Raw genomic sequence first — 15,790 nt, forward strand, 5'->3', positions numbered from 1 at the left:
AGTATCTTTTTATTCATGTATTAAAAACCGCACTTCAGATTCTGAGTCAATCAAGGAAACAACATGCTCATGCCAGGTTTTGGATTTCTCTAGGTAGGTATCAATACTGCAACATAGCACTCTTTCCCCGTGACCGTGGGAAAAGGAACACCATGCAAATAATCCGTTGTCACTTACATACAGAAGAAAAACATGAAATAAAGACTGCTGATATCCTGCCATTTTTTACAATCACCATTTTGATAAGAAAATAAAGAGTTGTAAAGATGTAAGAGAGTAAAACGTCTTTTTTTCAGATTAAATAGCTTCTTTTGTCTATGTGTCTCACGGAAGAAGGAAAATGATGCTACCCTGTATCTCTACCTGGATTTCAATACTTGTTTTTTTATGGAACAGAAGCTTCCTATCATGATCTTCTCCCCACATCATGGTCCTGGAAATCTGAATTGTTCCTTTCACATCATGAGCTCAGGTATGTGAAGTGGAAATCTCTATTGTGCCCCATCTTAAAGGACTGTTTCAATTCCAGAGTGGCATTTGCTCCTACTGCTGCACAGAGAGAGTTTGCCAGTGAGGAGAAAAAGAACTGAGCTTTGGTGACCAAGAGATGCAAACTCACTCATATGAGCAATCCAATCTTTGACTACAATTGTAGTTTGGCCTTGCACTATAAGTTGCAATTTTTTCCATCCTAGTGTTCTGTACTGCTAGTATCCAAAGTGGTAACTGGCTATTTAATTTCATTTATGACAAAACTTATGAGAGGCAACATATGCTCTAATTCCTTGGCTTGTTTTTAGGCATTGGGGTTGAGATCTTCAATGCAAAGAGATGCTCAGTAGGATATTCTTAATTGTCTAGGTCTAACTTTCATTGAAATTTGAACATCTTAAATGTCTGGCTTGTGGCATGACCAACAAAGTTCTTATTTCAATTCTAATATTCAATTCTAATATTTTATAATAAGAAATTGTTATAAAATTATATTCAAGCATTTTCAAGCTCCAACCATCAACTGGCACCATTTCTTATTCCTGAAATTTTGAAATGAGTTGTGCTGTACTATTTCACAAATTGAATATTTGTCGGTTAGAGAGATCCCTTCCTTTCCGTCTATTTACTTTTGTTAAAAAAAACCCCTCTCAAGTATTGTACTGTATAATGACATATAGTTTAGAAGAGAACCTTTTCTACAAACTTTTAAACAGTATTATGGAGGATTTTCTATCCTAAAGTTCCTGTAATCATAATTTTTCTGAATACCTGAAAAAAACCTGGTGGTACAGGACCTACTGGCATGCCATCTCCTGACGGAATGTTTCCTAGCACTGGACTGGGAGCTGCTGCAGCACTCTGAAAAGAACAAAGGGAAAATAAACCTTTGTCATTTCACAGTAGGCATAAAAAAAACAAAACAAAAATCCCAAAAAACCCTGCCATGACCAAAATGCAGAAAGTAATTCTCCAGATATGTCATAATGTCATTGTTTCATCTAAAGGTAAATTAAAATTGTATAGTGTTTAGTATTATTTTATACAAGCAGAATGATTTGTTAAAGATGACAACTGTATGTTGAGGGGAAGGATGCTAGAGATTGTATGGACATACAAATATGTATTCACTAGATAGATCTTGACTAGATTTTTTTTTTTAATGTATCTCAGTGTGTCTATATATACACAAGCGAGAATGTAACTTGCACACTTCTTTTTGTATTATGTGTATAAACATTCCCAGACATGCATACAGATATATATGTAGCATAAGGAAATTAATTTATGCATTTTATGAGCAATTTCCAAGCACTTTAAAGATAATTTCAGCAGACTGTAATATTCTTTCAGAATTATGTCAAGCTTCAAAACATGATTCTGTTACAAATAGTACAAGAAGGAATGCTCACAATACTACTAGTAATACTCATGATTTTACCAACCCTCAAAATAACCACCATGATAAATTAGAAGAATTCAGGTTACATTTTTGGAAAGGAAAAAAAAAAGGTATTTCTAAGAAGTGCATCAAAGAATGAAATTAGTTACCTTTGCAAATCCTTCAGATGGAAGAAGCAAGTAAAGAATATTGCTTCTGGCAATTTATAAGCAGGAGATCATCACAAAAAGGAAAGCCAAACCATTATTGTTGTCATGTATTGGAACCTCAGTCACACTTAATTTCCAGCAGTTTCTTCCTGCAATATGTTTCTGTTAGGGCACAAGACTGAATCACCTATAAAGACTTACAGTCTTTTGCAAAAGTACTCGTGCACACAATGCAAAGTGAGCCACTTGCAGTTCACTAATGATCTGCCAATATCTGCCCTACAGAATATGCATGACGTTTATTAACTTATTACTCCATGTACTCTCACACTTGCTATCAAAAAGATGCAGATCTGTAAATTATATTTCCAGGTGTTTGGCATACTGTCTAGGAAATTAAAGAATAATGCTGGAAAGATTTGAAAACTGGCACAAAGATGGACTGACCTTTTTAAACCAAGCAAAAAGGAAATATTCAGTTAATTCCCAAAGATTTTTCAATGGCCTAAACTGTGCTTTAGAATCAATTTTTTTAACAACTACCAGTAACACATTTAGCATTTAAGCTGTATATTCTTCTCAAACAAAAGTCTAGAACGTGCTATTAAAGCATGAAGATTGTAATAAGTACTGGCTTCAGAACCAAGTATGAGACTTTTGATTCCCTAGAAAACCCTGTAATAAAGGCCATTCTTATTTATGCAAAGATCTGGTCTGTGGGATCAATGTTAAAATATTAATCGCAATTGATAAAAAATGTCAGTCACATGAATTTGAAGTAGTAACCACATTTGAACCATAATATCTTTTTGTGAAGGACTAACATAAACCTATCAAGTTATTCTATAAAGCTTCAGCAAATAAAGATGATTATCTGCTAATAATGGCCATTCCTTGAACACTGCCTGAAGTTCATGGGATTGGAGTATGAGGCTGCTTAGATGCATGGAAAAGCATACTACTCCCTGGAACATCTCAGGTCCTTCTTCCAGGTCTGTGGCACTATCTTGGACTCCCAGAGGGGAAAATAAGCAAGTGGTGTGAATGCACAGAAAGAACTCCTGAAGAACAATGTAATTTTGTTATCCTTCTTTTCTTTTGCATGGCATCTATGTCTGCCCACTAATCACTCCCAGAATATCTATATTTTCAAAGGAGAACAGACAAGAAAGTTATGGGGATTTTTTTAGGCAAAAAATGGACTTGGTTAAACTGAGCATCAGATCATAATGTCAAGTAAAATCATGAACAGATGTACAGCTTCCAGATGTACAGGTTTTCTAGCTAAAGAATGACAACAGTAACATCAGTGATGGAGAAAACTGATGATGTTAAAAGCCTGAACAACCTAAAATGTCCAAAATACTCTGCACTGCAGCCTCAAATTAAGAGGGAGTAGCCCATTAAGAGGGCATTAATAATTATGAACCTGATTACAATATCATCCCTCCTTGCATACTAATGCCTTATTATCCCTATGCTACCTTAGATGTTGTGGGATAATTGGTGGAGGTGACTTAGAAATTAAACTTATATTCACACCTTTAGGTAAGGTGCAGCATTGAAGAAGATTCCCAGGTGGAATGCGGCTTGACATGCAAGGAATCCATTCCATGGGAGTTCCCTAGGCCTGTAACCTTAGACGTCGGTGACGCCAGAGGAGCTTGGTGTGCTGACTCTACGAAGGTACTGTTCGGAGGGTGGAGCGGTGTGGAGACACCGCAGCCAGGCTCTGCGATTAAATGGGAACTCAAAGGTATTGTGTGTGACCAGTAAGCTGCACATTTGCTATCCTGGGCCAACAGTCTGTCATGTTTCTGACAAAATGCTGTCCTTTTGGTGAACTTTGCTCATTATAACATCATTATAATACCGAAACACTCCTCCATCCCAAAAGCTACCCACCTCCAAGGTGCAACCACCCCTCACTGAGCTTGCGCTTTGAATTTTCCTAGCCTATACCTTGAAAAGCAAAGCAAGAAAACTTTATACCAATCCTAAACAAAGGTATGACTAGAGTCACTCAAGTTCCACCCGAAAGGTGAAAGATAGCATAAAATGGCTTAAGAGAGAGAGAATGTTAGGGAAGACACCATCGCGTACCACTCTGATGTTTGGGATCAGTCGACGGGCTGAGCCTCTCTTCCCCCCCATCGGGAAGCCTTTGGGTAAGATTCGAACACTTGGTTATTCCAAGTGCCTCCCCGGGAAACTTAGAAATCTCTCTAGAGTTGCTTTACTATCTTGAATGCTTATAGCTGGCAGTGTCACTCATACTCTTGGTATTTGCACGTGCTTTGCAGACAGTGAATTTATCACGGGTAATCCAAAGAATCTGTGTGTCTGTTGCTCTAATAAACTGCACTCTTCATTAATCTAGCCGTGGTAGATAGTGAACACAACCAGACTCTAAGTGTGGCCGTGATAGTTCATGCAACACGACTAGACTGGGGGTGCAGCACTTTTAAATTAACGCTGTCGCCTTAACTCTGATGAATGGCTACATATACAGTCCTTAGAAAATAACCGTTGACCCAGTCTGAGACTAGGACTGGACTTAGCTGCATCTAGACTCCTCTCTGAGAAGGAGTTTAGAAAGCAAGGGGGTCCTGCCTGAACCTCGTGACTCAACGGGAGGGTTCCCCCCCCCAGCCACTCCTCAGACTCCTATGTGACAGTAACTCTTAACGCAACAGATGTGTCTGTCTTTAGTGGTCATGTGTGAAGCACTGTAATATGTCTAACAGAGTTGATGTTACAGAATAAAGCATTTGAACAGACTAAAATAAATCACTGGGCAAACATATGTCAACAGTATCAAGTCAATTATTCAAAATCCTGTAAGTGGAGAGATCTCAAAAAAAGAACCAAGTAGCACCTCCTTTGATATATGACTGATTTTCTGAAGGCTCCTACCACAAGTTCCACATTTGCTCACATTATTTAAACTAAATTATATCAGGCATTAATGCACATCAGAGTGCCTTAATGAACAATGGAAAATGGGTCTTAGATGTCCTTCTCAATTGAGACCTCTGCCAGACTATCCTGGTTATGAAACAATGTAAGAGAGAGTGACTTCTCATGGTACAGTGTTCCTATAGGGCTATAGCAATCTGCCCCAGCAGAGTTCACTCTGTTTTCCACACTTCAAAAATCACTTTAAAACAGAACAGAGCAAAAGAAAAAATGGTAAATTATACTTAAAAGGTAAAAAAAAAAGAGAGAAAGAAATAATGACTATTCCAAAACAGGGTGGAAAAAAAGTTAAAAATTATATCTGTTAGGATTTTAGAATTAGCCATTAAACTTTCCTAACAAAGCTTTATTTTAAAATATGCCTAAAGATAACATTTAGGTAATTAAGTCTCAATAGTTTTTTTTAAAATATATTTTGATTACAATTTTGTAATCTGATTTAGCAATGATACCAGAGGAATCCAGCTCCATTCATTCAACCTGAGGGAATAGTAGACAGTTTTCAAGGCCTGATAAAATGGGTGCTGTAATAGTAGCAGCCATGCAGAACAATTCTTTGTCTACTGAGCTACAGACATAGCTATGTTCACATAGCAATGAATGAACATAAGTCTATCTATCTCACACATTTATAGATGTAATGAAATGTATTACTTCTGGAGATGCTGGCACTACTGATTCCTATGAAGGGGATATGGCTCTAAAGTGAACACGTTTTAGGAGGAACGATTTTTGTACAACTTTGTTAATGGAGAAGACGTATAGAAAGGAGCCTGACAAAGTAAATATATGGGGTTGGACAGTTTCTACAGCCTCCTCAGAAAGCTATTTGTTTGAGGACTGAAGCCCCATTTTGGAAAGCTGCTCTGAGGATGGCCAAAAGATCTGAACAATGCTATCATACAGTAATAAAACAGAGGTTGGCAAAAGGGAATTCTTTGTGATGATGAAGGGAGAAGGAAAGCAGCATCTTGTGGAAGTGATTACACCACAAGTGATCCAGACTGAATTATTTAATTATTCTCAGTTCTAATGGTTTCTGGAGAAAAAGGTCTCAACTAGAAGGGAACCAGCTCTTTGCTTCATGCTAGTTACTAAAAATTAGTTTAATTTACTCTGTTAATGTTGGTCATTTTTTTGTTTGTGGACCATGATGTTACAGGGAGGTATTCAAAGTGTTGGTTTTAATTTTCCTAAATTATTTGAGAATTTATTACATTGTGTAGTTTATGGACACTATGTAAAACCATTTCTCCTCTATATTTCTGGGAGTGGGAAGGAGTACAGAATGATGCAAAGTGTGAGTGGCTACAATAGTAGGTCAGTTTTATCACACCTTGCTAAATAATGGTAAGTGCATGCTGTTTTATAATTGTAAGAATGTTGTGGTTATAGGCATTCCACAGTAATTTAGGCTTAGGTGTTCATGAAATTACAATTTCTATCTTTCATTATGTAATGTACTGGGGTTTGTTTCTGTTTTCATGTTTGTTTGTTTGGGATTTTTTCCCCCAAAGGACAATGAAGTCCCAAAACCAGAAATAAAGCATTTTCAGTGTTTTAGGTATTATATGTTTTCTAGCCTGCACTATATGGCAAACATTTTTAAAACTTATATCAGGTAGATCAATAAACAAACCTGCAGCAGCTGCATTGAAATATTCTTATTTAGCCTGTTCTGATGAATTATTCAGTTCTCCTTTCACAGTCTCACTACAAACCATGGCTTCTTTTTGCATGCATTACAAGTTGTTTATAATTTATACTTCCATTCCATTTCCAAATTTAAAATATTTGCAATATTTGAAATTTGCTTTCCCTGCTTTTCATAAAAAGAAAATTTGTTTAATCTCTTCATATATTTTACCTCCTTAAAATGGAAAACTTTGGTTTTTCTATCTAAAATACTGAATTTATTGTATCTCTTTACAGTTATTAATTAAAATGGTCTACTTGAATAACAACTACTGTGAACATTCATTGATCTACCCAAGCAACACTAGACAATGTAAAAATAGATTAATATATAAAAATATTAAAACTAGTGTCTGATCAGTAGCTGCTGATAGCCATAGTTTAGACTAATTTTTACCAATAAAGAAATTACAAGGTAAATAAAAAAACCCCAAATAAATTAGTTATTCCATTAATTAAGTATCTGCAAATATTGAAACCACATATAAAAATCATAAGAGCAACTTGCAATACACAGGTCATTTTCTGAAGCTATCACAAAAAGTGGTTTGTGACAGAAGCTCACAGGGCAAATTCCATGTGTGATCAAAATATTTTTCAAAGAAAGGATTTGAGTTTATCCATAAAAATCCTAATCTCTCTCATTCACTAATCTGGACATTTCAAGTATTTTGCTTAGTGCAAGACATCCTTATTTTTATCCAAAGTAAGAATTTAACATGTGTTACTAAATTTTTCCACAAAAATGCAATCTCCAATTTTTTAGAAGTCTATTTGGAATGAATAAGAGAAGTTGGATCTCACATATAAGGCAGATCTATGACCTCTCTTACCAGCTCAATTCCCTCATTACCCAAGCCTCCTTCACAAACGTCTTCCACATCAGCTCTAATTCTGCACCTTTAGCTGGACAATACTAGTTCCTGATGAATTCCTAGAGGTGGTTGATACCCACTTCTTCCTCAGCTGCATCAAGCAAACCCCTCCTGCTACTGGTTTATTTGGAGGCAGTGCCCTTGTCCTCTGTGGCAAAGCATGAGCATGTTACAGGTGAGTTGTGCTGTGAAGACCAAGCAAGTAAAAGTCCATGCTGGACTCCAGGCAGGGACAAGCTAGTGCCTCTAGATTACATTGAAACTACTAGCACTACTGTTCATGAAGCAGGCAAGTTCAAACTACTGTCTAAGATTCAATTATGCTAAAGCTGTCATCAAAGAGCAAGGGGGAGCAATAGTTTGTTGAGAACATGGCAGTAGTGTCAGGATGAGGAATCAGCTGCATCAATAACTCTGGTTTGGAAGAAGGTGTGGAGCTGGACCTAATAAGGCATAGATGATTGCCAGTCTGGAAATGTTGGTCGCTGTAAATGTACACCACAACATTTTTGATTGATACAGGAGCACAAGTTTCAATGATAGATCAACGTACCTATGAAGGTAAAGCTCCTTTAAAGAAAGAAGAAGATTCAGTAGTAGACGTTAATGGTGCAATTAACACTTATCCAGTCAGTTGTACAGGCTAAATTAATATTGTCTAATGGACATACCATACAACTGTTGTTGTTATTGGGCAAAATGAATATTCTGGGAATGGATATTCTGAAAGGACAGTCTTGGATAGATAGCTGGGGCAAATGGGAAATTGGTAGTCCTCCAGTTACAGGAGGACTTAGTTAAAAACTAATCTCCATATGATTAAGCCTGTAAATCTGCTACAAATAGCCCCACCCCTGCCTAATAGTAAACCAGTTAACATTTCTCAGTATAAGCTACCTGCTCCTGCCATAAAACCTGTGACAGAATTAAGCAATTAAAGCAATGGGGTATTATAGAAAAAAAAGCATTTGCTATATAACAGCCTCATATGGCCTGTTAAAAAAACCAGACAGGACATGGCACATGACTATTGACTATAGGGCTGCTGTTTCTAGCATAGTAGATATAGTTAATACAATAAATTAATGTGCTTTTCTGTGACTGGCAGTGTTAGATATAAAAGATATGTTCTTTGTGATCCCAATACAAGAGCAAGACAAATCAAAGTTTGCTTTTACTTGGGGTGGAGTACAATACACCTTTAATCACTTACCCCAAGATTTTAAACATAGCCCCACCATTGCCGATGCCATGTTAGCTAAAGAGCTAGAATCAATCATCCTCCCACCTGAAGTAACAATTTTACAATATATAGATGATATTCTAATTGGAGGACCAGATGAGGAAATGGTTCAGCAAAGTATGAATATTATTGTCCAGCATTTACAGGAATTAAATATTAGCATTCCCGACTCAAAACAGCAAAAACTAAGTCAAGAGGTACCCTATGGATAGGAGGACGGAAAACTGTGGCAGAATCTATATTAGCAGAGATACAAAGCATTCCGGCACCTTCTGATAAAAAAGACTTGCAAGCTTTGTTAGGAACTTTCGGGTTTTGGAGGTCACACATTCCTGGATTCAGTAGTCTAGCAAGACCTCTGTATGATTTGCTGAAGAAAAATGCAGTATGAAACTGGGAACAGAAACATCATGAAGCAATAACTGCTTTAAAAGATGAAATTTTATTTACCGATCTATGGGACCCATCCACCTTACACACCCATTTAAAGTACATATAGGCATAGGTGATAAGGGATATCAATGGGGATTATGGCAACAAGATGTGCAAACTAAAAAGGATTACCCTATTACCTTTGGCTCTAAATCCTGACAAGGCTCTCAACAGAACTACACTCTGTTTGAGAAAGTGCTATTAGCCATTAACTCAAGAAAGGGAAATCAAGTTATGCGTGCCTATTCCTATTTTAAAACCGATTTTAACTGGTAAGCAGTTACGCATAGGGGTAGCACAAAAGACTACAGTGCAGCGATGGGCTTTGTATATACATAACCGGGTGACAAATAAAGAAAACAATCTATTGGAGAGTGTAGAGCCACTCGGGATGCCTGTGGAGTACTCCCAGCCGCCCTCCGCCCCGCCATGGGACAGCGAGACAAAAGCTGGGGTATGGTTCACAGATGGGAACGCCCAGCGCATAGGGAAACAATGGAGAGGCAAAGCCGCAGCTATATTGGTAAAGACCAGAGAAGCTTTCACAGAAGAAACCGATGGCTCAGCCCAGCTGGCAGAGATCAGAGCAGTGGAGGTGGCCCTGGAGCAAAGAGCCACTCGTGTCTCTACGGACTCATATGCTGTATGGGCCAGTGCCACCCAGTGGCTAGAGAATTGGGTGAAAAACAATTGGCAAGTAAATGGTCAAGACATATGGGGAAATCACATTGGAAAAAGATTTATGATATAGCTCAATCTAAGAGCATATCCATAGGACATGTATCTGCCTGTAGTCTAACAGTGTATTCTAACAGGAGCTGGTGGAAGGCCAGGGCTTACGTAAAGCTGATAAGGGGGATTCAGGCTGGAAAGCGGAATGTCTAAACAAGAATTACTGTCCTTGGGAGTGAAACACATCCTGGAGAAATATGTAAGCTAATTAAGATGTTTTGGGAACCATCTGAAACAACTAGTAGAAGTGTGATAAGAAGCACCCTCATGCGAACTATCCTCATTATAATACTAAAAGTCACACCCCTTGAGCTGGAGACCCCGGCCCAAGCAGAGACCCCTCACCTTTGAGCGTGCCCAGAATATTAAAGTAGCACTGTAGCTTTAAGTTGAAACAAGAGAAATGTAGACCAATAGAAAACCGCTTTGTGTAATTACTTATGCATATGCATAACTGGACTGTATAAATACTGCACCTGTATGACCGAACTTTGTGCTAGCTTTGTGGAGCTACCACCTAGCACCCATCTCTGCACAGACATGAAATAAAATACCTCTGCCCTGTGTGTATATTGGCGTCTCGCACACCGGGTAAACGACCTCACACTTGTGGGATAACATGCCCACCAAAAACCTAAAACCCTGAGGCAAAGTGGAATCAAATGGCTGATGATTTTGCTAGAATAAATGTAGTACAAAATTCTGAGGCAGAGTGGCTAGGTAAATGGTTACACGAATGGCTAGGACACACTGGGAGTTATGATTTGTTTCAACAGGCTGCAAGGAGAGGATGGCCTGTGACAACTTGTAATTTGTAAAACAAATTGTAGAGTCATGTCATTTTTGTCAAACAATGGTACAGTACATGTCAAAAGGACAACAGTTTGCCAATCTCAGGGAAGGTAAACTACTCTAGGAAACTTGGCAAGTAGATTATATCAGTCCCTTAAAGCAAACACCTGAAGGCTGGAAATACATCCTCACAGGAGAATAAATAATTAGTCGTATGGGGAACATGCACCCCACCAGAGCTGCAACTGGTCTAGCAACCATTGCTGGTTTAAACCGGTCTTTTGCCACTTTTCCTTTTCTCAGAGAAATACAATTTGATAATTGATCACGTTTTAAGAATAAAGAAGTGCAAACTTGGTAAGCTTCAAATGGAGTACAATGGACTTTTCACCTACCATATCTACCTCAAAGTAATGGGATAGTAAACTGATACTAAAACAACAACTAAACAAGAGTGAATCTATTAATACCTCTAAGTGGGGATTCCATTTGTGGGGAGCTGTAAGTTGGCTAAATAAGCGGCAAACTCCCATGGGAAGTCCCATAGATAAGGGATTCATGTCAGTAGCTGCACGAATTCCTGTTAAAACAGAAGTGAAACCCTATCAAAGTCCTGGAGATGAGGTTGTGGTTAAACACCCAACTCATGGATCGATATGGGTGACTGTTTTCCTCTGCAAAGGAAAAGGAGTATGGGATGCTATAGACACTAAAGGGAGTAAGTTAACAAAAATTGAGGCTTGGATTATGTCCAAGACCTAGATGTTTTCTTTTGCAAGAAAATGTGGGACTACCTTATCACTGTGGAAATGCTGATAGCTGGAACATACACCCGACCTGTCTCTAACAGGTTCTGCCTTTTCACGTTGCCCATGGAACAACTCAATTGTTGAACACCAGTCACAACCCATCTTTGAAACTACAGTTACAGGAGGAACACCATCTGTATTAACATGATGTCAAGGATTGATAGTAGGTGTTACTGTTACACTAACCCTAAGGTGTAAAGTTAGCCTGAATTTGACTATATGTGATAACACTGGATGGGAAGCTGCACATGGTTTTAACAATAAAATGAAACGGGTATTACAGACACGTAAGGTGAATAGTCATAGGTTACTGGCTCATAAGAGTTATACTTTCACTATAAACAATGAGAACAATAAAATAATATACAGCAATTTTTCCATAAACACCAGTAATAACCAATAGGCAAGTCAATGTGAATGGACAAAAATAAGATACCACTTGTTCCTGATTCTGTATCTTATAAAACATCCCAAACAACCTTTTAACAAAACACCCCCACTTAATGCAATTGCATGATGGGCAAGAGCCCATGATTATGGCTCCAAAATTAATGCCAATGAACATACATTTGAACCTGACCAATGTGTGCAGTAGTGCATGGAATAAGACTTGTGCTGATTATAGTGACCTTCTCTATGATTGGCGGCTACAAAATCCTAGACTAATAGGACACAGAACTAAGAGAGATATCATCCAAACTTTGTTGGGTGGAATTAGTAAGGGAACAGGAATATTGAATTCATTTGATATTGAAACCCTAGAAAATAAGTTGTCAGTATTGGAAGAAACTGAAGCTGGTGTAACCAGAGTGACTGCAAGCTGGCTATCAACAGCTTTACAAACTTCAATACAAGACTGGCAAGGCACTTGGCACCTCTGGTGACATACTAATGTATTGCTATGATCCCAATTACTAACCACCAAAAATATATCACAAGAAGTCGTCTCTCCTTTTTCTTATATTGTGCTTCACTTAACTAGTATATCAAGTTATGTCAGATTTGAGTAGCTATTGAAAGAAGTCAAGGACAATCCTTGGAATGAATGTTCCCTGACTCGGTTAGAGATAAATTCAAAGTAGAATGGCCTAAAACCATTGAGGGCCCTTATTATAATGCAGCTACAGATTAGTTAACATTCCAATTGCTAGGAACTGGACAGATGAGGGCCACTCATACAGAAATAATACCTTTATGCTGATTTGCTGTCATTCCTAAAGTCTTTAATGAGAATATGTGGGTACATACAGTAGCAGGAGATCATTTGCATTGTAATATTAATGATAATTATGAAATCAGTAAACATTAGTTTAGTACATTAGTACATCATTGGTCACCAGAGAGAGGAGATCAGCACCTCCCCCTCTGCTGCCCCCCTTGAGGAAGCTGTAGGCTGTGATGAGGTCACCCCTCAGCCTTCTCTTCTCCAAGCTGAACAAGCCAAGTGACCTCAGCCGCTCCTCCTAAGTCTTGCCCTCAAGACCTTTCACCATCTTGGTCGCCCTCCTCTGGACACACTCTAACGGTTTGATGTCCTTCTTCTATTGAGGCGCCCGAAACTGCACACAGTACTCGAGGTGGGGCTGCACCAGTGCAGTGTAGAGTGGGACAATCACCTCCCTTGACCGGCCAGCTATGCCATGCTTGATGCACCCCAGGACACGGTTGGCCCTTTTGGCTTCCAGGGCAATGATCTGGATGATAGGGCAGAGTGTACCCTCAGCAAGTTTGCTGATGACACAAAACTAGGAGCAGTGGCTGATAGGCCAGAGGGTCGTGCTGCCATCCAGAGGGACCTGACAGGCTGGAAAAAAGGGCTGACAGGAACCTCATGAAGTTCAACAGAAGGAAGTGTAAAGTCCTGCCCCTGGGGAGGAACAACCCCAGGTACCAGTACATGCTGGGGGCCACCCAGCTGGAAAGCAGCTTGGCAGAAAAGACCCTGGGGCTCCTGGTGGACACCAAGTTGAACATGAGCCAGCAGTGTGCCCTTGACGCAAAGAAGGCTAACGGTATCCTGGGCTGCGTTGGGAGGAGTGTTTTGAGTAAGTCGAGGGAGGTGATCCTTCCCCTCTACTCAGCGCTGGTGAGGCCACACCTGGAGTCCTGTGTCCAGTTCCTGGGCTCCCCAGTACAAGAGACACATGGACATACTGGAGAGAGTTCAGCACAGGGCCACGAAGATTATGAAGGGACTGGAGCATCTCTCCTATGAGGAAAGGCTGAGAGAGTTGGGACTGTTCAGCCTGGAGAAGAGAAGGCTTGGGGGGATCTCATCAATGTGTATAAATATCTGAAGGGAGAGTGTAGAGAAGATGGAGCCAGGCTCTTTTCTGTGGTGCCCAGTGACAGGACAAGAGGCAATGGGCACAAATGGAAACACAGGAGGTTCTGCCTGAACATCAGGAAACACTTTTTTTTCTGTGAGGGTGACCAAGCACTGGAACAGGTTGCTCAGAGAGGTGGTGGAGTCTCCCTCCTTGGAGATATTCAAAAGCTTTGTGGACATGGTCCTGGGCAACCTGCTCTAGGTGGCCCTGCTTGAGCAGGGAGGTTGGACCAGATGACCTACAGAGGTCCCTTCCAACCTCAACCATTCTGTGATTCTTTGTTTCTGTGACACCCCTCCACATGAATGTAAACTAGCCTGCATTCTGTTGCTAAAGGATTCGAGAAGAACACATTGGGAATATCATCATTTGTGGCATACCACTTGGCTGCCTTCAGCTCCAGTTCATGTACAGCAGCACTCAATGGTGGCTACCAATGTACTGTAACTGATGTTACATCCTATACTTGTATTGGTAATAATCATCATATTGTTATTTGTTGCAACCTTGATATTGCTCTGTTACCTTAAAAATCAAATAGTACACACGAATGATATATTAACTCAAGTTAAATCACATACCAAACTGTGGTAAATTACCGTCTTCCCATATGCTCTCACCCTCACTGTGCACTGGCAAGAGGGCTGGTCATTCATACAGTGAATGTATTAAGCTCACTGTGCTTACACCAGTAATTGTTTAATGTTGGTCTGAGCAAGGTGTGGAATGTGACTGACCAACACACCCCCACAATGGAAAAAGGCTCAGAGGAGATGGGCAAGAGTGATGAGCTCAGGGAAGAATGTAAAGGATGACCATCAATTATCGTAAAGCAAGCTGAACTTATCACAACACAAGGGGGACCGGAGGGCAACCTTTGTTTTAGATGTACGGCTGTAGCAGTGGGTCATCAGGTTGTATAAACAGCCTTCTCTGAGATAATTAGTAGAGCATAATGTCTTCCTGAGCTAGCCAGGCCAGCATGGGAGAAGCGTATAAGTGGCTCAGACAAACATAAAGTATAAAAACTGGACAACTAATAAAACAAACTTTGAAGAGAGCAATGGGCTTGAGCTGGCTTCAACCCGTGTATTCCTTCCTGGCGATTGGGCATGCCCAGCATCGTGACAGTGAGCATATAGAGACCAGTAATGGGAATCACATTTGTATTGTGATTCAACTGTATATTGCAATTGGTATATTATGCTTGTGTTGTGATTTCAGTATATCGCTGTATCATTCTGCTAAATCAAAATCCCATGTAATGTCAAATATCTTCAAATAAGTAAATTTGGTACTAAACATTAAACCCTCCTTGTGTGGTATATCTAAAAGAACCTGGTCAGAGAGTATTGGACTCTGACACTAATTGGCATCATGGACAGGATATTCCTGAGAGTGAATGCTATTTACTAACAGTTCGGCAATAACGGGATTTCTGATTTAGCATTATAGTCATGAATAAGAGCCTAAGAGAGGCAACTAGCGCTGTGAGTAAGGAAGGGTAGTGATAAGACCGGCTACAGACAGGACCACTACCATTTAGAGGGTATAAATCATTATGAATAGTAACAAAGGCTGGAAAAAGCTAGCTGATAAATTTGAAAAAGAGGGATGGATAAATCCTAATTGGGATTTTTGCATGGGTAGAAGAACATTGTAGTGATCCCAATAATATTTGGGATTAATTTGAAAAATGTAAAAGGTTCTAAAAAGTTGAAGAAAGGAGAGGGGAAAGAAGGCTTGTGCTGTTTGTTAGGAAGTTGCTTGAGAGCTGTAGTAGAAAAGATAGAAGAGGAGGTATGTAAGAATAGTATGCTAGAAAGAGAAAAAGAAACAGTTATACAAGATAACATGATG

At 39.4% G+C, this 15,790-nt stretch overlaps 1 protein-coding gene across 3 annotated transcripts in view; it reads right to left on the reverse strand.

The window, feature by feature from the left end:
* LOC140650494 (single-stranded DNA-binding protein 2-like) overlaps positions 1-15,790 on the reverse strand; it is a 227,020-nt gene that overhangs the window by 57,383 nt on the left and 153,847 nt on the right. For 2 of the 3 annotated variants that reach the window (XM_072858845.1, XM_072858848.1), the window contains exon 5: positions 1,264-1,353. The exons of the other annotated variant lie outside the window; for it this stretch is intronic. In XM_072858845.1, the coding sequence (XP_072714946.1) occupies positions 1,264-1,353 (90 nt within the window). The remainder of the gene's footprint in view (positions 1-1,263; positions 1,354-15,790) is intronic. 3 annotated transcript variants of the gene reach the window in all.

The sequence above is a fragment of the Ciconia boyciana genome, chromosome 4 (assembly GCF_034638445.1).
Source record: "Ciconia boyciana chromosome 4, ASM3463844v1, whole genome shotgun sequence".
Taxonomy (NCBI): domain Eukaryota; kingdom Metazoa; phylum Chordata; class Aves; order Ciconiiformes; family Ciconiidae; genus Ciconia; species Ciconia boyciana.